At 38.0% G+C, this 27,180-nt stretch overlaps 1 protein-coding gene across 5 annotated transcripts in view; it reads right to left on the bottom strand.

Moving 5' to 3' along the window:
* DIAPH2 (diaphanous related formin 2) overlaps positions 1 to 27,180 on the bottom strand; it is a 170,678-nt gene that overhangs the window by 69,022 nt on the left and 74,476 nt on the right. For 4 of the 5 annotated variants that reach the window (XR_009933664.1, XM_062503107.1, XM_062503108.1 and 1 more), the window contains 2 exons: positions 17,401 to 17,524; positions 719 to 884 (listed from right to left, as the gene is read on the bottom strand). Coding sequence is in view for 4 of the 5 variants with exons in the window: in XM_062503107.1 (XP_062359091.1) it covers positions 719 to 884; positions 17,401 to 17,524 (290 nt within the window). In the remaining variant the exon portion in view is untranslated. Of the gene's footprint in view, positions 1 to 718; positions 885 to 17,399; positions 17,525 to 27,180 lie in introns of all 5 variants that reach the window. The other variant, XM_062503109.1, reaches the window with a different exon arrangement.

The following is a 27,180-nucleotide window of genomic DNA, read 5'->3' as shown; positions in this document are numbered from 1 at the left end:
GCAGACAGCCACTAGCAAGAACATAGGAGAATGATGAACAGGAAAAAAATGAGCCATCAATATTTATAAAATATCTAGAATTATACTTCAGCCAATCTCTAAAATATGAAAAGAAGTTAATGAAGCACTCAGAGGGAGCAGGAAGGTATCACAGCAATGGGAGCTGGACAAGTTGAACACACATGCATGCTCTAGGGAATGTTTGGGGATGTTCTCTACACTCAGTCTTATCTGATTGCTCCCGGAGTCTTATCAGTACTTATTACTTTTTCAAAGTAAATCCCACAGATTAAAAGAATTTCAGCATATTTTTCCTCTGGGGAAACTTCTTGCAAGCATCAAAATGGTGCAGAAAAATCTTAATTCTTTTTTGTAAATTTTTCTGCCCTTCATAGAAAAAAAAATGTTTCACTGTGAACTTTTCATGTTCCCCCTGGTCCATTAAAACTGATTCATTACATTGCTAAAATATCAAAGTTGAATTAAATTTGGCTCAACCTTATCCCCAGTCGAGTTGTGAAGTTACACACTGAAGTACAACAAAGTGACCAAAATCTAAATGATTCTGGAAATGTTCACCCAATTTCCTGCCATGGAACAAAGCACGAAATTACACATAACAGAAAAAAATACAGAGACAAGGAAAGAAGTAAAACTGGGAGAAAAAAAAAAATAAATATATATAAGAAAATATGTAACATTTTGAGGTATTACTCACCAAAAACAGAGTTCTGAAGTTGCTCAGATCGCCAAAGAATTCTTCTATGCTTATTGCTTTGGGATCAAAGGTGAAGTATTCTCCCAAATTCTCATACAATTTTGTCATGTTGCTGTGCATGTTGGACAGTTTTTCATATTGCTCTCGGGCACTCTCAGCAAAGCTGTGAGGTTTTGTTAAGGAAAATTATTCAAACGCAGCACAAATAAAGGAATAAAAATAAAAACAGTAAATAAACAGTACACAAGGAAACTGCAAAATGTGCAGGTGCTGTCCTGCTTCCAAATATGGCATTTTAATGAGCTAATATTAATATTATTAATATCAACATTTCATGAATTAATGTTATTACTGTCTGCAAGTCCATACCAACATTAAATGATCCCTTTCCAGTGGTGAAGATTTGCCACTGACAGAGAACACAACTTGCTCTATACCTTTTTTAAATACTGTGGGCATTTTCATTTGAAGAGATGAACAGTTTCATAAAAGAAACTCTATGAAAACACACAGTGACATTTAGTTTGCTGTGAGAACCAATGATATCACTGATGAGTGAAGTCATGTCCCCCACCTCATACACATATTTTATATGTAAAATGTACATAACTATCAATGACAAAATCATACAGTATGACATCTAATTTTCTTCGCCTTTTATTACCAAGTTCTTCTCTGTGGATTCTTTGCTGCCCAGCCACAGTTCATGCCTCAGGCTGCCTGTTCTAGGTTCACTTTTTTGAGGCACAATCTCAACTCTGTAATTTCACCAAACTTACAGAAACGAAATATCCACAAACAAACTGACAAACAGCTTTGAGAAATTATTAGTGAGAAAAACACCATGGAACAACACAAGTCTTGCTTTTTTTCCTTAGGAAGTGTGGAAGGCTAGAAATGAGACTGAGATTGACTTTCATCCCAGCAGCCATCATTACAAGTTTGGCATAATGCTTTTAAATAGAAAAATGAGGAGGTTTTTTATTTCCCTGCATGAAAAAAAAAAAAAATTAACAATTATTTTACAAATAGAGGGAGGGTGCAAGCTACTAAAGGAAATATTGGTTTGCCTCAAAGCAAGTGCATTTTAGTCTGCTCTTTTCTCCTGTGGGGTTGTTTGGAGCCACGAAGCCACAAATCACTGGGAAAAACACATCTGCTCCAGGATTAAAGCAGCTCTGCTGATAGAGAATTGTGGCTGATGAAAGTGTTTGCTGCACATATCAAACCCCAAGAATAAAAGACACAAGAGATTCCCCGAGCTGCAGAAACCCTACAGCCTGGTTCCCCGTGGCTTTTCCTTGTAACAGCTCCTTCCACGTGAATTCTGGTTGTTAATAGAGCACAGCTCTGCTCCAGCCTCTCCCCAGACCTTCCCCTCTCATCTGAGAGCCTGCCTGGTGCCACATTTCTAATTCCACACCACTTCTGAGATCCCAGGCTCCCTGCAAAACAACCACCAGCCTGCAAACTAAACAGGGGACAGACGTACAGAGAAATCCTAAAAAAAAAAAAAAAAAATATTCTTTTTGAGATTACACTAAACCCAAAAGCCATGCTCCAGAAAATAGTCAGCAAATTTCAGAATGAAGCACGGGAATTCAGGGGGATGTTCTGTGCACAAGGTTTCTGCAGCACCTCGACACTGCTGCCACTGCACCACAAGCTACAGGCAAGCACAACAAAGCTGAAAATACTTCCCGTTGGAAAGAGGCCAAATATTCCACCTGGATTTGCCCATTTTAACTAATGGGAGAGTACATAAATAAACATTTAAAAATTAGTTCTTACAAGTGTGCTCGAAAACTTTATCAATATCGATTTTTCCAAGCAATGCTGTCAATTAAATCCTCAGTGGCCTAAGAACAAAGCTGGTAGCTTTGTAAAGTTCATTGAGAAACAGAAACCAACACAGTGTTGGATATTAATTTATAAAATCAAGATTTTTTGAAACAATATCTCCCTATATAGTGCCACAGCAGCGGCAATACCTAATCCTCAGTTTAGTGAAAACAAGTTTAACCTGTCTGATTAGAGTTTCAATCATCTCAAGATAAACCTGGTACAGTTCAGTCTTCAGTGACATTTAACTGCACAAAAGGAAATGAAAGTTTAACGGCAAGAATACATTAAATAGGTAATAATGGCACATCACTGAATTACTGAGCAGAGTCTAAAATTTTTAGAAATACACAAATTGCCTTAGAGTCAGGAGATTGCTGTTGTGAGCAGCTCACCAAAAATAAATACATACAAGTGTACAAATTAATTTAGAGGAACCCTTAAAAATAATCATATATAATACAAACCCAAAATGACCAAAAAGTCTGACAAAAAGACATATACTTAGACAATTCCAGATTTGCAGCCTATTCTTGGAGACAGAGCTCCCAGTTCTCCACTGATGTTGCACACTCACATAAGAAATAACAGCAAGCACTAAAAATCCCCAGTACTGCTACTGAAAGCACCACTCTAGAAACAGACACTGTAATTTCCACATTATTATTATTTATGTACTAAGTACTAACTGCAAGTGAGAAACATCTCTAACAGATGGCCTGCAAGACAAAGGGATGTCAGCAAGACGGATGAAAGGGGTGAGCAAAGAGAGAATTGAACATTTCAACTGTGCTTAATTTTGAAGAAGACAAGGCAGAGCTGTAAAGACAATAGTCCCCAGTCATAGCCCATGCAATATTAACCAAGTTCCTGTCACACTCGATGTGCTTCATCCAACCTTCCCACTTGTAAAATATTAGTGGCTTAAAACATCCCCTTGAAATGTACTGATCCAGCCAACAGAACAGTTCCAGGGGAGCACAGCCAGAGGTGCCAACATTATTTCATGAAAAAAAATTAGTGAGGAATGTGAGGTATGTCAGCTTTGTGTAATGGCAATACTTAATTCCAAAGAGTCCCTGAAAAGGGACTGAAGCTTTACCGAGCTCATTTCAAAACTCTAAACTTGGTTGCATTCTCGCCATTCTGAACCAAACCAAAAGTCACAGATTTTTTTCACTAGCAAGTTTAAATGTGCATGTTCAAGGAGGAGAAAGTACTTTATTCAGAAGCTTGTTTGCTCTTGCATACCACTGCATAACATTTTCTTGCATACCATTGCAGAGCAGGATTCTGACTTGAGGAACCACCAGGCTAAATATCTGTTTTAACTTGTCAGAAGAGAAGTTTCAGTCAGTGGTGTCATCTTTAATGAAGGATGCACAAGAGCTCTCAGTTTCTAATCTCCCAGCTCATTCATAATAGAGCATGCTTTGAATTGAACTGTGGCAATGCAAACAGAACTTATTAACTGAAGGCAGAAATTCAGCTTTAATAGCAGTAAGTCATTTCCACTGATAGCTCTATTTTCACCTGCCTTCATCAGGATGTAAACACATGCTAACAATTTTATCACTCACACTCCATCCATAATGCATCTCTGTGCCTGCACAGCAGCCAAGACTTCTGGAGCATACACAGATAATTATGAATCATAATTATATCACTAATCTTTTCTTGTTGGGAGCCTTTGCAAAAACAAAACAAAACAAAAAAAATTGCGGAAATCTCCATTGCAATACACTTCACTCTACCCAAATTAGAACCCAAAGAAAGCAAGAGCCATAGCAGGAGCCCAACTTCATCTGTGAAAAACTTAAAGATTCCCTAATAACATACCCCTAAAAAGCTCAGTGTAAGAATTTCTTTCTCAGTACAAAGAAAATTACCTCATCATTCAGCATTTGACAGAACAGCTGAGGAAAAAACCCAAACAAACCAAACCACAAAAGGATTCTCAGCTGTCTTTGAGCAAGGAGGGCTCTTCCTCCCCCTTTGTTCCGTTCCTACCTGAAATTATCATTACCTACCAGAATGATGTAACACAACTGCATTCACTGTAAAAAGACAGGATTTCAGTGGGCTCGTGTTGGTGGAAATGAAGCACAGAAACACCACAACCATCTAAGAACAACCCTGCTCCTTCTCCCAAAATCTCAGAACACCACCTAATTCACGTTAATTAAGATAACGCTTTCTGGCTTGTGCCTAAATGGCCATAAAATTTTCATCTTGGCAAACACTAAAAAAATCTGTGATTTGTTTCCTCCCAGCTCTAAGCAATCAATTTGGTTCCTAACTTTGCTGCATTCAAACTTCTCAATAACGAAAAGACAATTGCCATTGATTCCACCACATTGCTATGCACAGGAGAAAGCTTTTTGTCAACATCATTTCAATATTGCTTCTTTATTTATACTTCTGTTAACGAGGATGCAGAGATCACTGCTCAATTCTCTAAAAGTCCCAGAGGAAGTCTCTGGGCAAAAACTGATAAACAAGGCCCTATTTCACAAAATATTCAGTGCAAGGAGCAAAGCTCCATAGGCTGTGTCTCAAACTGTTTTATACTGGGAAAGCTGGCCCCAAGATTTAGGTGGAAAATTAGCAATTTCCCATGGTAGCAAAAAGAAAACTTTAAAAATAAATAAGAGCACTTGGTTCTCCAAAGAGAACACAAAAGGTTAAATTTCTAAAGCCACAGGCTAGAGAGAAGGTAAGATCTTATCTATCCTAAAAAAAACAAAAAAAAAAAACCTCAAACCAACAAAAAACAAACCAACAACAACAACAACAAAAAAAAAAACAAAACAAAAAAAAACCACAAAAACCCCCAACACTCCAAAATTAAAGCTAGGCATTAAACAAAATTAACCTGAACCAGTTGTGGGTTTTATTATGCAAAGAAAAAGAAAGTTGCTGAACTCAGAATTTTTCCCCATTATTGTAACAGAGAAATAATCCCTGAATTCCATACTCCCATTTTAAAGAGAGTTTTTAAAAGCTTTACAACTGCTGAAAGCAAACCAAACCTTTCATCCTGGCAAAAGCAACACTTTACCTCCACTGATGACATCACCAGAATTTTGAAACTGCCTTCATACTACCTGACAACAAAAATCATCTAGTTCTTAATTCTCATTTCTGATATTTTGATGTTTAAATAATTTGAAACAGTATGAAGAGTGGTATTTGGAGCTTTTTTTTTAAAATAAAATATATTTTTTATTTTGCAGTGACAAACAATCACTATTCCTGCAATAATTAGGAGGCAACACAGAACATGCTAGTCAAGCATATATCAGACAGAAAATGTTGCCAAAGTAATGGATTTGAAGCATCCCTTCCCTGGAGAACAATTAGATAAAAATCTCTTTAGTTGAATAAAATCAAGAAAGAAAACAACAGAAATGCAGCTTGTACAAATGAAATGCTCTTGCAAAATTTGTTTTGCATATTATATCCAAATTAGTTGTGGCTGTTTCAAATAACACAAAGTGTTGACACATTCTAACAATGATTAAAAAATTAGTTTTGTAGGTATCTCAGCAAAAGCCTGGTGGCCACTCCTAGAAATATTCTATTAGCTTTGGATCACACAATCAGATGCCTTAAAGAAGAATTTCAGCTCCGTGTGCCCTGAATCTTTCAGGGAAGCTGCAGCCACGTTTCCTCTCTTTGATCATGCAGCTTTTCCTCACTTCAGATGGCTTTAATTAAAGGAGGGATGTCTGAGCTGTCACTTGCAGCTGGTTTTCAATCAGGAGATCTGATGGTTACTTCATCCAGAGAAAGGTTTTGGTAAAGGCTGGGGAAGGAAAAGAGAAATGCCCCCTGTATTTTTGGGCTCCCTTTAGGGCTGCCATGGCAGAATTCCTCAATGTCTTGTTTTGAGAAATCTGATAAACTGCTGATTGTGTAGTGTTTCAATAGCCCAGATGTTCCAAATCAAGGGGGAAAGGAATTTTATGTCACCTGACCAAAAAAAAAGCATAGAATACCTTTATTCAAATTGAGATTTGCTCAGCACAAACAACTGCTGCAATGTAGTGCTCACAAACTCAGAGGAGAGAATGAAAGACTAGACTAAAATTAATTTATTTTTCACCTAAAAAAATAAATTATAGCAGGTGCCTATATAAAACCACAAATCAAATATAATTTGAGTGAAGTGCTCCACTGCTCCTTCCCCTCCAGAAATGGTTCCACATTTTTGGGATTAATAAATCTTTGGGCAATTATTTGCCAGAAGCTCACCAGTGCCTACACACAAACAGCCTTGTCCCCAGGAATTGGGATTAAACCGAGGTAAAGTCGGGAAAGTGAAGATATCCCTCAAATCTCAGACAACAGATACTTGAACACATCCCTCACACAACAGCTCTGGCCAGAGGGAGAAGCCAAGAGTGGACTCACAGGGCAATAGGATCTGAAATCAAGGCTTCCTTTACTCACAGGCACCTCTTGTTGCTCAGAGACATCCTTCCCCTCCAAAACACTTCAGCCTTAAAAGAAAAATATCTGGAGCGTGGGGAAGTGCAGAGGGCAAAAAGCAGCTCCATCAACACCAACAGTTTTGCTAAAGCAGAATCTCAGGACAGTTTGATTTTGATGTCTAAAAGCTGCAGCTCCAGGGATCCACACAGTGCACCTCCCCTTCAATTTCTGATTTTAAAATAAGCATACAATAATTAGAGAATGGATTTCTAATGGATTATCACTCTAATAAAGCACAGTCCTTCACAAAAATATCTTTCAGTGATCTGGACAGCTTGGTTTAATATCAATTTAAGGATGAAAGCCCAGTTTCCCTCAGGCAATGATTCACAATCAAGGAGCCATTAAATCTGCTACATGTACAGAAGTGGAGTTCTGTTCATGGAATTTTATTCTTTGGAATCTTTACATGATTTTTTTTCTCCTGTATAACTTTCCATGTGCTGTGTAGACTGCTGTCAGGAAGTTGTCTGTCCCCAGCCAGCCAACACAGGCTCTTTTTATTCTCTCCTCCTTCCCTGCCCCAATTCTCTGTGCACGGTTTTGGGGGATGTCTCAAGGTGCAGAACAGAACAGAGCTCCCTCCTGGGGCACAGCTCCATCCTCGTTGGGATTCAACCAAAAATCCAACAGAGATCTCTGATCTGAAGCCTGCAATTTAACGTACAGAAGTTCACGCTGTACGATTTACAGAATATATCTTTTTCAAGATACAGAAATTACAGAGATAAGCATTCTTGACTGTCACAGAGCTCTTACATATCATGGTGCCTCCCCACTTGTGGCATTTACCAATTTCTTCCTCTATTCACACTACAATGGAACGTGCAGATTATCTGTTCATACCCCTACTACAACCCCATATGAATAATCTTATGTCTCCTCATATCAGGGCTTCCCTTTGTAAAAAGGAATGAAAATCTGAAGGAAGAAAAAACTGTCAAAGAAAATTGATACTGTGCTTTGCATAACATAATTTTCATTTATAATGTTCCAAAGTTCTTGTATTTAAAATCATTAACTTTATGAAAACTCTGCCTTAGTCCAGACCAGTAAAAATACAAAGGATCATTTTCCAAAGGGATTTGTCTTTTTTTTATTTTTACTGACATCATATAGTTGTAAGAGAAATGAACATTGTGCAGTAAAACATGACACATTAGGTGCTTTTCAAATTCAATCCAAGCAAAGATTATACCTAAATAATCCTATAGTTATCACCTGGAACATGGCAAGCATTTTCACTTTGCTTTAAGATGGATCAAAGAGGAAAAAATGTAAAGAAAAGAAATATGTGATAAGAAAGGTAGTGGAAAGCTCTTTAAAAAGCCCTGTTGAGTCTGGAATGACAAGAGATTTAATTCTTCCTGTACACATCTGAACAAGGGGGAACCAAGGAGAGAGAAAAACCCCTTCAAAGAGCAACACGAAGGTAACAAAAGATGAGTCCTCACTGACCCTGAAAATCCAGCTGAACTGGGGAAACTCACTACTAGGAAAGTTTACAAAAGCTTTTATTAGACATGACTGAGGGCATATAAACACCAAGTTCTATGTTAGTTCACAGATTCCATATTCCTATAAGAAATCATAGGATTTTTCATGAAGATGAATTACTAACACTTTTCTTTCACTTTTTTTTTTTTGTCTCTGTGTACTGCTTTTACTTTTCTTCTCCCCAGGCTCACAGGTATTTCTGTGAGATCCCATCACCCTCCCAGCCTTACTTTCACCTCTGTCCAACAATGTGCAGAGTGCCTTGACTTTAGTGTCTGGCATCTGTACAAACATAAAGCCATGAAATCAACACTCTCACAATGCCATCTCTGCACCACAAAATAAAGAACACATCCTTAGCAAATATACTAATTAATTAATGTTACTTTATGAGGAATGAATTGTGTTAATACTGCAATTCCTACCGTGTTGACTTTCTGGATTTTTACATGATAAAAAGAGCAGACAGTGCACAGCTTATCCTGCCATCAACCACATCCTCCTAGATACACAAATCCATCACTGCTTTTCTCCATTACAGTGGAGAAAAACCTCTCCAAAGTTTTTCTTCACACTATTAGGTTTTGATTCCTGATCCACAACCCTTCTGTATTTTTCTTCTTTGTATGTGAATTATTCACTAATTTTTTTTTTAATCTGCTAATTTAGCTGATAGACTAAATTTTGTTACAGACTGTCTCTGAAGCAGTAGATAAAAGTGAATTTCCCACCAGCCCCTGAAGGATCCCTTATCCTACTGAACGTTTGGGGACCTCTCATTGTGCTGTGCTCACACCCTGAAGGCAGCCTGAAGTCTGAGGCTGAGCTTGTCTCAAAGCAAATCAACAATTTTCACATTACTGGTCAAGCACTGAAACACTGATTTACTAACAGCTCCCTCTTGGCTTATATCATGTTTTGTTCATAAAAGAATGGAGTATCTCATGATCGCTTCTGCAAGCCTGGGTAGAATTCTTTTCCCACCAATGAACATAAAGATATTAAAATACACAGATATAATAAAGGGAATAAAGCCAAGTACCAAGCAAAATACTGTAAAAAACTCATATTAGAATAAAAATAAACATCTGGAATCTTGCCAGATAAGACCTCACCAATTAAAAGTTTTTTGAATTCTATTTCACAGAACAACATGCAGACTACATCAAATTAAACAATTCACATGAAATATCTAAACAGCACTTCTGTTACTTGATGGTTTGCAACAAAATCGGAGTAACAATTCTTCGGATGCTTAGTGCACCACAGAGGAAAATACAGAAATTCAGTATACCTTAAGGACAATTTCATACCTGGAGTGATTAAAAACCCACCCACACACAGGATCACCCACACTGGTCCCAGAAAGCTTCGCCATGGCTCGTTAGAGCTGACAAAAAGGTTGTGAAACAAAGGAGGGCTTTGGGTTTGAAATGATGGTGTGGTGCTCTGGTTCAACATTAACCTGCTGCTCCACATACCCCACAGGAAGCCCTGGGAATTCCAGCCTGACTTTTAAAACTTTCAGGTTTAGCAGAAGATAGGCTGACAGTCCTTTCCACCAGGACTTCTCACATCTCTCAGAATTTACTCAGAATAAACAAAGCAGAGGGCAGAAAAACGAAGGCTAGAACTGCTGAAACCTTAATTCCTCAGCAATCTCCTACCAAAGAAGTGTTCATGTTATCCTGGCTCTCAGAAGGGAAACTGGACTTGACCAAGCAGAAGGAGATTAAAGTTGTTTTTCCACAAGGTTAAACTCATCTTTAATGGGGAAATATCTAATTCTACAAGGGTTACAGCTTAGTAACCATGTATGATCAAGGCACAAGAGTAAATGAAGGAAAAGCATTTCCCTTTAAATGGCCAGTGTAAAATCCTGCACAGCAATTCTGGAACTAGGTTTGTAATGGGACCATGACAAATTGATTGATATTTTTCCCCCCACTAATTTAGAAAGATGATTATTTGAGACAACAATTGGCAACATTGCCATTTACTGTGTTAAGTAACAAACCAAACACAACTGGTTTCAGTCACGACCAGAAAAGGAGAGTCATTCTATTAGAACAGCAAAATAATTTGCCTTTTTTCAGCCCTTTATTTTTATAAGTTAACTTTGTGCAAAGGTTCACAACACTGACCTGCTGCACATCCCAGCAAACACATGGGGTAATGAGCTGCAGGTCTGGAATATTTATCTGCAGCAAAATCAGAACACTTAACCTCACTTTAATTCAATTATATCTATTGACCTTCATGACATTCAGTCACACCAAACATGACACCAGTCATGCAAATATTTCAAAGCTCTTTTATTATTTTTTTTTTAATTCCAGGGTGAAAAATCAGGTAAGCGAAAGGATTAGTAAATGCCACAGGGGCCATTTCTCAGTGGAAATCAAATTGAATGGCAACAGTTCTATCAGGACTGTCAGTGAACAACAGGCTCTCCAAATAAACAACCAAACAAACAAATTCCAGCTTCTGGGACTGTTTGTGTGAGTGTTGCTGGGCTGCTCAGGGCTGACACTTCAGAATGTGTGGCTGATGTTGTTCCCCCTAACTGCAAGAGGTCCTGGCCATATTTCTGACTCGCTAATTACCTTATTTTTAAACTTTTACCCATAAAAAGGCAGCTCTGCACATACAGACCATTTTATATGCTGGGAAGACACACTCTCCAACTGAAGCACATTTGAGCTCAACAACATCATGTACTGCTGGCTTTTTCCCCCATTGCTTAATAATGTCAATTGAATAGAAGTAACTAAATATAGCTCAGATTGCTTGTAATCTGATTTTTAACTTGGCAGGGTCAATCCAATAGGATTCAAACTGCTGAGATGCCACCAGCTTAAACAATTAGCAATGCAAAAATGGAGAAGGAAAACTGTTTATTCACCGACGCCCTGCATTTTCAAAAAAAGCCTCCAGTTTGGAAAAGAAAAGCAGATTATTTGTACAAACTAATTCTTCCTATCTTCTATCACCGTGCTTTCAGCAGGGGGATTTTCTGCCAGTGCTGATGAAATCCAGCAGCCCCTCAGATGTATTTCTCAGAATTACAAGCACGAGCAGTTAAATCAAGTGAGTCTTGGTTGCTTTGGCAGCTCCATTTAAATATCGGGCGAGTGTTGAGAGATAAAAGGTTTTTAAACGTAACCCTCAGAACATGATACACTGTCAATTTCCTCTGCAAAAGTGCATTTTAGGGATTCTTCTCTAGCATTTGGGGCAATACAAAATAATGCAAATCTGGGGCATGCAGAGGTGGGGGCTCTCAAACAGCCAAGCAAACCACTGGAATCTCAAATCTAACACTCAGATCACAAATTTTCACGTCTTAGAGCTACAAAAACTTGGAACAGAGCATCCTAGAAGCAAAATTTAACCTAGACCACTCTTTTTCTCCTCTGCTCGTGCTAACCAATTTCCATAAAATCCTATAGAGTAGGTGGCACAAGGTGGATATTCGGAAGAATTTTATTAACTTATTATCAAGGAATTCAAATTGACACAAGTCTGCAGCAGAGCAAAAATAATTTTAAAAAAGAGCTATTCCTGCTGCTTAAATACAGGCTCTGCTTCAAAACGTTCCTTGAAACATGAACAATTTATGTATTAAAATTAATTGCAAAGCAGATGTACAGCATTATTATTGCTTAAAACATTTTTCCATTTACATATAAAACTAAAGATTCAACAGGAAATAAATCCTTACTTACCTATGCTGTGCCTTCAATAGGCACTGCAAAGTCTTTCTTCCACTTGGTATTTTAACTTAGAAAAAAAGGGGTTCTCTTATATGAAGCTAATAGAAAGTTAAATTATTCACAAGTTTACTTTTAAAGAAATAATTTCTCTTACTTAAATGCAAACAACTACAAAAATTACCAAGTCTTAAAAAATCAATACCAAATAGAAATTTCCTCCTACTGCTGGATGCTCATTATAAATTATTGATATTAAGCAAATCCTGAAGTTTCAACAAGTTCATCATTGTTTCATCTTAAACGTTTGCAATTTTCTGATTGCTGCCCCTTAAAAACTGTTTTGAACTGTAAGCAGAAAGAATTTAAACAAATGCCCAAAACTCTAAGAAATCACTCTGATGATGACAAACACTTCTATGATGTAACAGCAACTTAAAATACAACAAATAAAATCCACCATCTAGAAGCAGGAAGCTAGACTTCTATCCCTACACAATAATTAGAAAAAGTATTTTATATGGATAACCATAATTCTCCTTCAGTCAAGAGTTGCACTTGCAAATTAAACTGTTTGAAATGTCATTTTTGTAGCTAGCGAGAAGAAAAACTTTATATAAATACAGCAAGAAAAGGCAGAGATATATAAAACTCTTGTAAGGTTTATACATGACCTGAAATTTGAAAAGTCGTTGAATGGTTCCCTCTTCCAGCTCCCAAATCCCTGAGAAATGCCTCTACATTGAAACCACATGAAAATACACTCGGACAGAAGGCAGAAACTTCAAATGTAGAGACACATACAAAAGCTCCTAGAAATGTTTTCCTGTGGGGTTATTAGTGAGAATCCCCTGTTTATGAGCAAAGTCAGATATTAATGTACATTTTCTGCAGAAACGAACACACTAGTACATCCCAAGTTCCAAAAACCAAACCAGGCTTTCCTAAAAACGACATGTCCAAAGCCATGAAGGGAATGACTGCTCCCAGAGAAGGCAGGAGGAGCTCCAGGTGCTGAGAGATGCCAGGAGTGCTGCTGCCATTGCCACTGGCTCTGGAATTGCTAATTCAATTATCAGCTGGAGCGCTCTCCTGCCCCTGTGGCACTCTTCCAGGATGCTGAGATCCCTTGGGAACAAAGGATCAATGCTTTGGGAACCTTGGCTCCTTCCCCAGGGGCTGCTCTGACATGCAGCTCCCACAAGAGAATTATCAGCTGATGTTTAATTAATGCACTTGAAATCCTCAACGTTCCCATGCACAAAAGTCCCAGCCTTGCCCCCAGATCGTTTCGGCACAAGTGAAGTGCATCAAGTGAGGAAATAAACCCCTCAGCTGAGCTGTGAGGCTGCAGTGGGTATTAGCTAGAACTGGGAGCATGAATGCACATCAAGTGAGGATACATGCCTTTCAGGAAGGCAGCATTTTATTCCATGAAAAGGATTCTCTTCTAATGAATGGTATTCCTTACTGGAAATTAAAATTAGTTCACAAATTGCTGCTGTTCCATTTAATGATAAGAAGAATGCACAGTGCTTTGAATTTTTTTTATCTGCTGTAATTTTTGCTCTTTCATTCATCATTCCCTTAATTTTGCAATTCTTTAAAAATAAGCTTTTAATTCTTCACATGTATGCAATCAGTTAGAAAACCCACGTGGCAGCATTGACTGCTCTGGTAGGCAAAAGATTTCAGTAAGTTTAGGCATGTTAGAGTCTCTTGTTAGGGTAAAGGATCCAGCTGAAAAGCAGAAAAGCCAAACAAGGTCTCCATTTAAGGAGACACCAGTTCATGTTGGACACATTGGAGAAATAAATCCACGTCAGATACTGTATAAATTATACACAGCTGAAGTTATTCTTGTCCAGGGAGCAGGATAACAAAAAAACATGAACCCAGTGACCAAATATGTGCCCTGCTGCCCCTTGGAACAATGTTCAAAGCTCCTCTTTATTTCTACAGGAATAAATTATTTTGTAGAGGAATAAACTTTAGTGTGAATGTTGGAAGGGAGAAAAGTGGTATTTATTATTCATGTATTTAGAGTTCTAAATCAATATTAATGTTAACTCTGTACAACTTGCCATTTGCTCCCTCTAAAACTGCTTTTCAATTCAGTTGTTTTTAATCTTTGTTAATAACATTTACAGTTGAAGCCCATTAATCGGAATACTTTTCTCAATCCCCAACTAGACACTCATGTTTTAACATCACTGAAATCAGTGTACACACCTACAAGCAGGCAAATAGAAAATTCAGAGTTCTGCACTTTAGAAAAGATCTTCAATTAGAGGTACAAACACTGAAATAAAACAGGGAGTGAAAGCCAGATTTGGCATAGCCTGTAATTGCTTTTCTAAACTGTTGAATCAGACTCCCCAGTGCTGCATGCAGCAGGGCTAATTATAAAAGAAACCTCTCCCATTTAAAGCTGAATTATTTACAAATTGATCTTCAGGTAAAATGCAATGCCAGCCACAGATCAGATCATGAAAAAGTTCTTTCAGGAATCACACATAAGTTCTTTAATATAGCAAGAAATTCACAGAAGGAGTATTTTAATCCCTTTATTTTCTTCAGCAACACTGCACTGAGATGAATAACTGTATGTGCTAAATAAAAAGCTGATTAAGTGAAGTGAAAAATTATCTTGCTTAGAAACTGACGAAGAAAAAAAATGCAAAATGAAAATGGAGGCAGACTTTCGATCCATCTTTCTGTCACTCACAGTACCAAAATCTTGTTTGTTAAAAAAAAAAGTTAGAAAAACTAAAATTACTTAAATTGTTTGTCAGAATTTTCTTCTGTATTTTGAATAACTATTTCATTATTATAAATTCGTATTATGAATGTTATTTTTCTTGTCACTGGCCTCCTACATAAATCTGATACTCAAAGCAGGATCACTCTCACATCCTGTGAAGAAAGTCTCATCCACAACTCCTGGTAAATAGCTTTGTTTATGACAGGAACAAGAAACTCTGCCTTGAATATTATAACTGCTGCATCCTAAAACTCCACTGAGACATCTTGAATTTTCTGAAACACAAAATGCTCAGCCTGAAATTCTGTAACTTTCCAATCTCTGGATGTGCCATCACCAACAAATCTTCAGGCAGCTGAGGAAATCAAAGAAATACATACTGCAGACAAGGGTGCCGTTTTTACACCCTCCAAAATTATTCCTCAATCTAATAAAAGATATGGGAGTGTAGAAAACCTTAAAATATTCAGTGATAAGCAGAAACAAACTTGATCACTTGATCTAAGGGAGATGACTTTCTGAAACAAGAACACGACTTATCAGGTCATCTATTAACAATGCAAGCACAAATCCCAGGTGGAATCAGTTCACTGCTCCAGGGTTTCTCTCTTTTGTCAAGCCCCAAACTCCCAGGGCAGATAAAAGCAGGCAGGCACGAACAGCTCTGGGGGCCTGGTTCAATTCCAGGGGGTGGAAACTACCTGGGAGTCAACACTGATGCACCGAAGCCAGGCTGCCCAGAACACTGGGAATAATTCATTTCCAAATATTTCATAGGCTCCTCCTATTTTTGCCAACACAAACATTAGTACTTTTTTTTTTTTACTCTTTTGCATTGTCAATTTTTTTTTCTCTAAGAAATTCAGGTGATAAGCTGCAGAGAGAAAAATGTCGAATATTATCTACTTGGCTCTTTTTCCTCACCAAATCATCTGAGTGATGCTAATCATGTCTATAAGTAAACACATAGGAAGCAAAACAAAAATACAACTTAACAATAATTTCTGCACCCTGGAAAGCAGAGCTGACAAACTTAATTAGAAAAAAACAGTGGTAAAGGGGCATTTCATAAACTGGTTTAATTTACGAACAAAAGTGGGGCCAATGTGACAGAATTCAGCCCTTGCATGGGGTGCCAAAGCACAGGACAATTACAATGCAATATTGACATTTTTCCTGATGTTAATGAATCCCAGGGAAATATTAAGGAGCTTTGTTTAACAGCAGAACTGATAACAGTGATTACCAGCAGCAAGTCTCTTAACCTCACACAAGACAAGGTGAAAGGGAAGATGTAAGGAATAAGAAACAATTTTCCACTTAGTCAGAAGTTGTCTCCCTTAAGCTCCTTTCCAGCAGTCTTGTCAGACACTTAAAACAAATCCATACACAGGAGATGTTAAATACCTGCTTGTGAGACTCCGTCACTGACTCCATTCAGATGGAAAGTCCTGCAAAGAACTGACTTTGCACAGACAGCAGTGGGGGGAAATCTTCATTCCACCCACCTACCAAAAATGATGAACAGCTGTGAATGGATCTAAACATCAATCCCCTCCTTTTTCTTTCCTCTGAAAAACCCCAAACCCCACGATTTCTGACTTCTGCTGCAGCAAGAAAGGAGAGATCCCAGGAACTATCTGAGCTTCTGGAAATGCACAAGATGCCTTGGACTTGGCAGCACACTGCAAACGCTCCCTCATTTCCACACAGAGCTGGGATCTGAGCACAATACAAACCTGGGAATTTTTTTTTACAGGCTTTTTCTCAGTCTTTGCTGAATTTTTGTGAGTATCTTGTTACTTCGAACTTCTCAACAAAATGAAAGGTGGATGTACAAAAACAAGCTGGACACAAATCGTATTAGAGTCCCTGTACATTTTACTTGGTAGTGCTTAAAGAATCCACAGTCTCTATTCTCTACAGAAATTAAAGGACATAGCACCTTCAGGTGAAAACAAATGTAAATATTCCTCTAAAACGATGTTAAAAATGTAACTTAAAACATTAACAAAATGAATAATCTGCCTTTCAAAAAACACATCTGGAGTTAAATAATAAATATATCAACTGTGCTGCTGGTATTTTTCTAAAAAAATATTCATTAATTCTTTCAGACAGAAAAAAAAATTTCCCATACTGAGTTTATGGCTGCTCACTCTAACTACTTTAGGAAATACATCTGGGTGCCCCCTCGAAAATCTGATTATTGCTGCCTCAGTTCTCTGCTTACATTCACCATGTCCACAGATGCTTCTTCTCTGCTCTAGAAGAAATGCATGAAAAGAGACTTAAAACCTATTTTCAAGTGCTGCAAATACTCAAGCAGAGGATCAGAATGCTCAGACCACCAGTGCAAAAAGGATATGCTCATCTTCTCTACAAACTTATCGTGTTCATCCTGGGTTTTAGGGAAATTCTCAATGTCCCTCTCCAGGCGCTGGATCTGCTGGTTCATGGAGTCAAGATTGCTCTTCAGAGTCTGGGCTGAAACTAAGGGGAAAAAAAAAAAAAAAACAAAAAAACAAAAGAGAGTTCATAAAGCTTCCAGATTCCAGAAAGGGTATCAGAAGGGGAAAAAACAATGTCAGTATAAATAGACTCAAAGAGAATGATTCCATTAAGTAGACTCATATTTTTCTGAATTATGGCTCGTAAAAATCCTTCCCTTCATAAAAATAAAGTGAAAATATCTACTGTAATATACCAGACCATCATATTTAACATTGAAATGTTGCTACTTAATTCTACCATTAGTTCAAATTATTCCATTTCTATTTAAATTTATGGTAAAATTTCCAATATTTCTAATATTATTATTTCTAATATTCTTTTAAATCTAATTCAAAGATTAAAAACTAACTAGAGTTCAAAGAGATTTCATCTTCTTAATGCATGTACTTGGTTAAATGAATGATCTTATTAACATAGATTTCTGTTACAGGAATAATTTAAAGAATAGACATGGGGGGAAAAAATGAAGTATTTTTCTTACATTGAAATTACACTGATTTCTGGGGCCCAGAGCTGTGTTAATAGCAAAGGTAGGTCTGAAGAATAAAAGCTGCTGATAATCAAAAGGAAGTAAAAGACTCAGAGTACACCACACTAATTAAAAAAAAAAAAAAGAGGGGACTGTAAAGGACTCCTGCTTGCTGTGTGACAAGCTATTCCAATAAACAGCACTGTGATGCTGATTTTGATTAAACTACCCCTAATTGACACATCCTGTGAGCTAAAAATGACAGCACCATTGTGAAGGTGAAGCAATCCCACGTGAGAGAAATTCCAGACCTGCATGAAAACTGACAGAGCCTCGGCAGAGAAATCCCTGGTCCAGCTGGAGAATTCAAGCAATCTGAACTCCAAATATTGACTTTTTTGGCATGAAGTGCATTTGTCAGTCTCGTTTTTATCACAAAGAACTACTGGACAAGCATTTGCTCTTCAGTCAAAGCTGCCTTTTGGAACTCAAGCCTCTCTTCTCTCCCATTTTTTGCTCCTCTTGAACAGTTCACAATTCAGTGCTTTTAAGAAAAAGCAGAGAATCCCAAGACACTTTTCCCCCAGTGCAGCAAAAAAAAACAAAAAAAAACAAAAAAAACAACAAAAAAAAAAAAAAAAAAAAAAAAAAAAACCCACAAATTGCTCCTTTTTTATAAGGAGTTTTTATTATCTTTTGCTGGAAAGCAATTTGCCCAAAAGTTCCACTACAAACTTTCTAAAGAACCATTTATTTCTCTATCTTCTTGGTATTAGAAAAAAAAAATATAAAAAGGGTGCTGTGACTTCGAGATGAAAGAGTAGAAGGAAATTGAGTCACGATGGCATGAAAAACAGCACATAGGAAATAAAAATCTGGTAAATAAGGAAGCTGCTCCCAGAAGAAAGTCAATTTTCTATTCTAAGTAACAACTCACATCAGCCATAACACTGATTTCACGAGCGTGTTCAAATACATAAGGCACCAATAGAGCTGTCTTTATAGCAGCCATTATCTTGATTTTATTTTCAATTTTATCCATTTTATACTGGGTACCAAAGGAACCACTAATCACGTAATCCTAGAATTACAATGGAAGGTTTTTAAGCTCAGTTCAACTGGGTGGGAATCTATATTGACCACAGAATCCTCGTAGCTTTTAAATTCACATTTGAGAGTTAACCTTGAAATCAAGCACTAAAACACTCTGAATATCACAAGTTATCAGAGCTTTCAGCTTATGGTTGCATTAATTTAATCATTTGATACTACGATCAAAGCACACACTTTTGCTTGAAATGAAGAACTTGAAATTATTGTCATGTTTTTATGGACTGCTGTGGAGTTGGAGAGGGGGACAAACAGCACTGAAGGAAAATACTGGAACTGAAAACTAAATGAGGAGGATGCAAATGGTCATTCTGTTCCCAAAAAGAACAGCAGCTGGTGTGTAAATAGGCAACATAACAAAGTTTAACTGTTTGCAGTGATTTGAAAATACTGAAATGCATGACCGTGTAGCAAAAGTTGATTTTTGCCTGGAATTGAAAGGTGCAAAGCAATTCAGCAAGCAATGACAAATAACTGTTAACATTTGGGATTAAGATGGGTGGAAAGAGTTTTCAGTAACACCCTTCAATAAAACCGAGTTGAGGAAGCCCCAGATAGGAACACACTGACTTTGCAAGCAGGGAGGAACTCTATCCAAGCAAGAAGGCTGCACCCTAAAGCTGTGCTTCCCATAATTAACTTCCATATTCACACTCAATTGATGAAAAAAATGCTGTAGAATATGCAATTCTGTTCACTTTTTCTTCCCCCTGGCCCAGGCAAATGTACAAGCTCCTGTTCAGATAATTTATGAAGTTGTTGTTCTGCAAGACAAATTTCAAAAGATGACAGAACAGGGAACATATATATATACAGACTATAATAAAATATCTGCATTTCCTCCCATAAACCCTTTTATTAGAGATTTACTACTTCAGTAATGTGCAAAGGAATCAACATGAATACTTTCTACTTTCAGGGAAATTCATGTAAATTTCTTCAAACTCTTACAAGGTTTTAATTTATGAAAGCATAAATTCTACTTGCAGCACAAAGCTATATCCTTGAAACCATTTCAAAATGCACATCCAGAACAGCCTGTCCCCTGCCCTCCTCAAAGACAGAGGCTTGTTCACCTTTTTTTGTCCAACACCCCACAGGAAAATTAGGAATTTAAGAGAACTGGTCTCAAAAATGGACATGGAAAGCAGCATTTGGCCTTCAGTGGCAAGGGCTCTTACTGACAAAGCCCCTCTGGAGCAGCCATTCCAATATTATTCCACTTAATGTGGCAGCAAGAGAGAACAACCCACTAAACCCAACACATAAACAACTGATGTGGAGGCAGGAACGTGAGGGAAGTACAGAAAATGAGGAAAGCATGAAGGAACAAAGCCCAGCAGGAGGAACCACCAGAAAAACCCCCAGACACTCAAGGATGAGCAGATCCCAAAAGAAAGGGAAGCAACCTAAAGGATGCCTGGCCATTTATTTCCTGGCATTAGCAAAGATACAAGGTTTGCCACATTTCCAAATTAAAACAAACGAGCAGCAGTGAAGATCTCACCTCACCCACCCTCAGAGCTTTGCAGGACAATGAACACTCCCACCCGCAGTGCAAAGGCAGCACTCAAGAAATGGCAATGTTTGAGAATTCAAAAGTCAGTCAAATTTGCTGACACAGGGAATAGTGAGGACAGAGTATAAATGAGTTCAGAAAAGAATGATGTGGATTCTTGGACAACAGGTTCAGAAAGACGTCAAAAGTAAGAGGCAAAAATGGAATTTTTAAGGTCTGCAAACATGTGCAGGTGGTGGGAGAAACAGCTGAAGGAACTGCAGTGGTCTCCCCAAACTAAAATCCCACAGAAACCCCCAAATCTTTATAAGGACCAATCCTCAAGGCCAAAGAGAGGAGAAAAGGCAGCAGGATTTCTCAGCCTGTGCCAAATCGTGCCAATCTCAGTTCAGCCCTAAGGAAAGGCTGGCTTGCAGAGAGCACCTCCAGCTCCAAGGTGGAAAGAAATGCAGCACCTTGGATGTGTGTACCTCAAACCCTGGTGATGAAAGGATTTAGGAGACAGAGAAAAAGCCAACAGCAGAAGTTAAACTTGTGTCTCACCTCACTACAGAATCACTGTAACATATAGAGCTAACTTCAACAAGGTGAGGTGATGTGTAATAATGTATTTTGCCCAGATTTTTCCTGTCAGTGGCACACCAATACTTAGATCCATCCATATTGTCTCTGCACAAATACTGAATGCAACTTGCTTAATCATGCATCATTAAATCTTGGACTGATTAAAAGATTATTTTGTATATTATTATTTAATTATAGTAGGAAAATAGTAGAAAATCACAACAATGAAGAGATGGCACAAAATTATTCTGACATGGAAGGTAATAATTTCCTTCACCTTATTATTTCCCTCATACTAATTGCTCCTCTGAAAACAACCCTGAAACCAATCCTATCCACTTACTTTGGAGAAAGCAGTAGCACAGTCTGCACGCTAAGGAAGGCTTAGTGAGTGTCTGGTAGAGCAGTTTAGTCCCAGAAAAATGCTCCAAGCAGTTAATCTCATGTTGATGGCAAGCACTAGCTGGTCCCTGTAGTCAAGCTAAGCATTTTGTATTTACATTAATACAGCAATAGTACCAAAGGTCAGACTAATCCCTTCTAAAGTAAGATTGCAGCAGACTGAGAGTCCTCCCCACAACAAGAGGTGAAATGATACATTTTGATTAGGTGCAGTGCCTCTTGCATAAGAAATTTAAATGGTCTCTGATCATGATGCAGAACTGGGATGGCCATGTCCACATCTGGAAAAATCTCTGAAGTGAAATCCAACAACGTAAATTACTTCAGTGAGCAAAAGCAAGTCTGTAGGAAGCACATGAACTCGTGGATTTCTAAGTCTAGACAGTATTTGCACCATAACTACATTGTAAGCATACTAATGACTATTTATTTCTTATTGCCCGAGGGCAGATGGAAAGTCTTTCACAAAGGAATGAAAGGCAGTTTGGAGGGAAATGGGTGAGCAAGGACATAATCTGCAGGAATTGCAAGCATTGATTACTCAATTCATACCAAGCAAGTTTCTATTTGTTAAGACAAGAAATGTTTAAACACCTCAGGGTCAAAGTGGAAGAACAGCTCCCATCTTATCCAGCTAGAGGAGTAGTCATCCTCCTCTTCCAAAAACTGGGAAAGCTTTCTGACACAAGGTCCTGGTGCTTAACAACCAACCCAACACGCAGACAGAGTCAAAAAGTCAACAAAAGAACAAAGTCAACAGACTTTTTCCCTGACAGAATTTTCCCTGCACTTTTCCAAGTTTGGGACTAAGAGAAGGTCTGCCCAAATGTTATATTCTATTACAATATACTGGAATTTGATCTGAGGAAGCTTCAAAGCAGAATTTTTAACACACAGATTTCACTCATGGATGTGCATTTGCACTTGTGATTTGCATGCTGAGATTTCCTTGCCCAGCAGATCCTCTGCCTCTCAGCTGCCTGCTCACAGCTCTGCAGTGGAAGGGGGAAGAAGGCAGGGACTCAGCTGTGCTCCACCTTTTCAGGTGAACAGATAGACAGATGTGAAGCAATGGAAAAGCCCTTGGTGACAAGCCCAGTTAATTCCTGGCTTGGATTTAATGTCTCAGTCTCAGGCACTCTGTGTGTGTCACCCTTCCACATTTACCTCGCTGACTAAACAGCAAACAATGGCAGAGAGTGTCAGTTTTTAATTAAACTGACTTTTCAAATTACAGCTACAAATCTTTTAGAAAACAGATGTCCCAGATTTAGAAAAAATAACCAGGAGCATCGGAGCTGATGGGTGAGAGCAGCTCTGCAATCAGCAGAGCTCTCCTGGCAATGTGGGCTATCACCTCCAGAGCACTCCAGAAACTCGCCCTACTTTGACGTTGATTTAATTACAAATGTCTTTCAAGATCTCAGAAGTTGAGTTTATTTTTAAAAGAGAGCTTATAATTACAAAATCAGTATGTATTAAATGAGCAGGCTGAAGCAGAACTGCTGGCAGGGGTGAAAGACAAATTGCAAATAAGGCAGAGGAGACAAGGAAACACAAAGTAAGGAACGCACAGAGAAGGAGCAAAGCTGCTGTCACACAAACCTGATGCTGATGTAAAAACTCACATGTTGGGTAGCTTCATCCAACTAAAGCCTGGCCTTCCTGAATGCCTGATCCAATCCCAGAGGTGCCACAACCTTCCTCCCAGCCAAAGTGCAAATTCAACCACAGAGAGGCAAAAAAAAGAACAAAGTGCCATTTTGTAGCTTTTGCCTCTCTCTAGGGGCTTGTATTAAGGAATTCTAAATGGATTACACAACTCTGAGACATTTAAACCAATCTCCACTACTGAATTGGTTTAACTACAGCCAGAAATTCTTAAATGCTTTAATTTCTTTAATAAGCAGCAGCCCATGAGAGTCATTTGGACTGTTCTTTCATTTTGCCCTTGATACTTACACTTCAGGGAGAGGAGCAGAGCCTTAAAATGCAAGCCATACAGAAAGCTGTTTAATGGAGATTCCAAATCACAACTTCAAAATGTAGCTCCAGAATGCAGAACAACCACAGCTCTGTACAGCATTTATTACCCACAGACAGAAATTGAAAAAAAATCCTCAAAGCCTTCACAGACTAGGAGAATTCACTAAGCAATTCTGCAGAGTTTAAGGCAATCCAGAACCTTAGTGAGGCTCCAGGAGGGCTTAGAGAAATTGCAGCTTGGAACTACAGCACAAGAAGTGCCTGTGAGGTTTCTGCCTCTCTGCCTTCCACCACTCATGGGCCAGACTGGGCAAAATCTGTTTCAGCAATTTCAACTGTGCAAGGTGGAAATGCTGCAGATTTCTTTGCTAAAACACGGGTTTTTTCTGCTGCAATGAACTATAAAACTTTTGTTTGACAGAAAAACGGCTGCAGCTTATGAGCATGCTTTAAATTGCTCTACTTCAAAGTGACAGTGGCACAGGATGTTTTAAAATATTTCCCCCATTCTAAAATGATGCCATTAAATCACAGTGAAGTACCTGTATAAAATCTCAAAATTAGTACTTTATTACAGTATTTGTAATAAAATGTACACACACATTTGCATTCCCCAGTGTTTCTGAATGCTAATGGCCTTTCTAGAGAGATGCTTCAACCATCAGAACCATATGCTTGCAAATTAATGAAATAAATTTCAATGTCCACACGAGTGACAAAGCTGTGCTGGTGTTATTGGTATTTTTCAGTCCACTGCACAGACCTAACTCAGCCCCACAAGGCACTTTTCTCCTGATTTTACTTTCAACAACACTTAAACTGTGAAGGGGCACACCTTTATATCAGGCAAAGAATTCAGTGTGTTAAGTGCTCAAAAAAGCCCTCATTATTACTGAAAGAGACTGAAAAGCACAGATATTTCTATTCTGTATATATATATATATATATATATATATATATAATTTGATGTGACTGCATAGCCCAGGGACTGCCACTGCTGGAAGACCAAGCAGGTGACAGCTACATCAGGAACATGATATTCAACAGATAAAGACATAGCTATGGTTTATTTTTATGTTTTATTATTTACAGGCACAATGTTTAAATCATGAACTGGGATGTAAAACTGTTGCTCTTAATATCTAAAATTAAGTTACTGTGATAAAATACATGGCTAACTTATTTTAATCATCTTAATTTTGTGTGTTACCCATTTTACTTTTATGATTTCTGAGAGGCTTGACTCTCAGGAGAGCCTCCACTTTAAAAATATATTTATTTTCTGAGTGATTCCAAACTATACTTTTAACCATGTGGCTGTCTAGAAATATCTGACCTGTAAGGTCCCTCTTGTTTTTGTTTGGAAATTTCACTGAAGCCCAAAATGAGATGGGAATTCTCCAGGTATTCAATAAAAAGCTGAGGTTATAAAGTGGTAAGAGCAAAAACCATGAAAAGCAGCAAGTGGGGTAACAAGAGAAGGCTGGGCCTGATTCTAAGGGACAAGAGGAAAGTGCTGGAGAAAAAGAAAAAGGGGGAGAAATGGAGGAAAAAGAAAATCACTGACATCAAACAATGTACTTTGTCACAGCCTTGTGAGTTTTGATTGGTTTTCCTTTCACAGTCTGCTTCCAGGAAGAAATGCTTTTCCAATGATCCCTTGATACTTCATCCCTTTGACCTTTGCTTGTATTTTCCAGAATAAAACTGTTTCCTAATTTATTTTACTTTTCATAAACCTGCAGGTTGATCTTCCATCTTTAAAAAGATCAACCATTTTATTATACCGAATATCAGATTATTGAAGATTTTAGTACATGCATGGGCAGTTCATCTAATCCCATTGACCTTTTCATATTAAAATCCAGTTTTATGCTTTAGCTGCTCTTTGTTAAGAAAAAAAAAAAAAAACAACGGCAGTTGTTCAGATACTGGTTCTTTATTCTTATATGAAAATTAAGCTGAACAGTATTTTTTTTCTTTATCTGGAACTGAGAATATGCACCCAAGATTGAAAAGAAGCTGTAGATGTCAAATGTAGCATTTGGAAGGTTATGCACAGTCCAAACCACAAGGCTGCCTCCTGACTAAAAGGCACCAGCCTCCACCTCAAGTACTGATACTCACCTTATTTAAAATTCATGCAGAGATAATATTTGCTGGTAATTTCCTCCTATTTTAGGAATCCATCCCCAAAACCACTGGTTCATAAAACACCAAACAAACAGGAAGTGCAAATTTCCACCATGCAAAGCATTTCAACTTCCTACACAGAAGCAGCACCATGTGAGACAGAGCAGATGAACATTACAATTAACAAAAACCATGGGGAACACTAGAAGCAACTTGCACAAATCCCATATATTCTGCCAAAAATCTGCCTTGCTCCAGAAAGCAAAGAAGGGCAGAAAGAGAAGTTTTGGTCATTAAAAATGAACAATAATTCATGCTCTGCTAGAAGTCAGTGCTGTTTATAGGAAAAGAAGCTTTAATCTTACAGAATGAAACAAATTTAACTGCAATAAAATATTTTTCATATGTATTCTAAGCAGAGTTATTAGAGACTTTGCTTCCATTAATATGCTTTCTGTTTAGGATGCTACAGCTTAACTAAACTTTACTGACTCTCAGTTTAATTCCTGAAGTCAACTTACAGAACATCAGAGGCTTTGAATTAAACTATAAAAAATCTCAAAGCTGCAAGGTCAAGTGTCAGCCACAGAAGAAAATTCATAAAAGATCATCAAAAGTGCCTGGTAAACCAGAAGACTTTACAAAGAAAGGAAGAAAAAATATTAAAAGTCACCTTGAGAAAAGAATTATCAAATGGCAGAAAACACTTTTGGAATTTAGATAAAATGCCAAATTGCTACTTGCATAAATAACTTAATTAATATGTTAGTCCACAGAATCAGAGTATCCTGAGCTGGAAAGGACTCAAGGATCACTGAGGCCAGCTCCTGGCCCTGCACAGACATCCCAATAGTCCCAGATCAGTCCCACTTTGACCACAGCTACTGAGGCCAACAAACCATCCTGCAGCAAAGCGAGGCAGGGACACATTTCAGCAATACAAATAAAACACAGGTTAGGTGCAAGAAAAAAACATGGAAAAGTGCATGCAAAGTTTGAGAAACAGCAAAAAAATAGTATGATGGAGACAGACACACAAAGTGTGAAGAATGCTGAAGTGAAACAATGGCAAAGTTGGATTGATGGATGAGCTACTCCCCAGGTCCTCAGGGAAACAAGAGCTCTGCTCTCAGCAGGCAGTTTAAGACAGAAGAACACAAACTGAAAGCAAATGATGGCCTAATTAATGAAGTATCTGTCTAACAGCTAATCACTGTACTCAAGAGAGACTCTGACTGATAACACTGGAAAAAAGGAGACAAAATTTTCCAGAAAACCTGGACAAGCCGGTCTCCAACTACTTCTCATTTCTATTTCCCTTCATATTCTTGTGCTTGCCCAGGTATTTATATCTTCTGATGAAATGGGAAAATTAAAAGTTTGTCTTTTGCCTCAGCAGAAAACTCAGCAACAAGTGTGCCAAGTGTGTGTATGGGCAGCCTGTGTCATATG

This window comes from Cinclus cinclus, chromosome 15 (assembly GCF_963662255.1).
Source record: "Cinclus cinclus chromosome 15, bCinCin1.1, whole genome shotgun sequence".
Classification (NCBI taxonomy): domain Eukaryota; kingdom Metazoa; phylum Chordata; class Aves; order Passeriformes; family Cinclidae; genus Cinclus; species Cinclus cinclus.
Note: the sequence above shows the minus strand (reverse complement) of the source record. Positions and strands in the feature narration are given on the sequence as shown.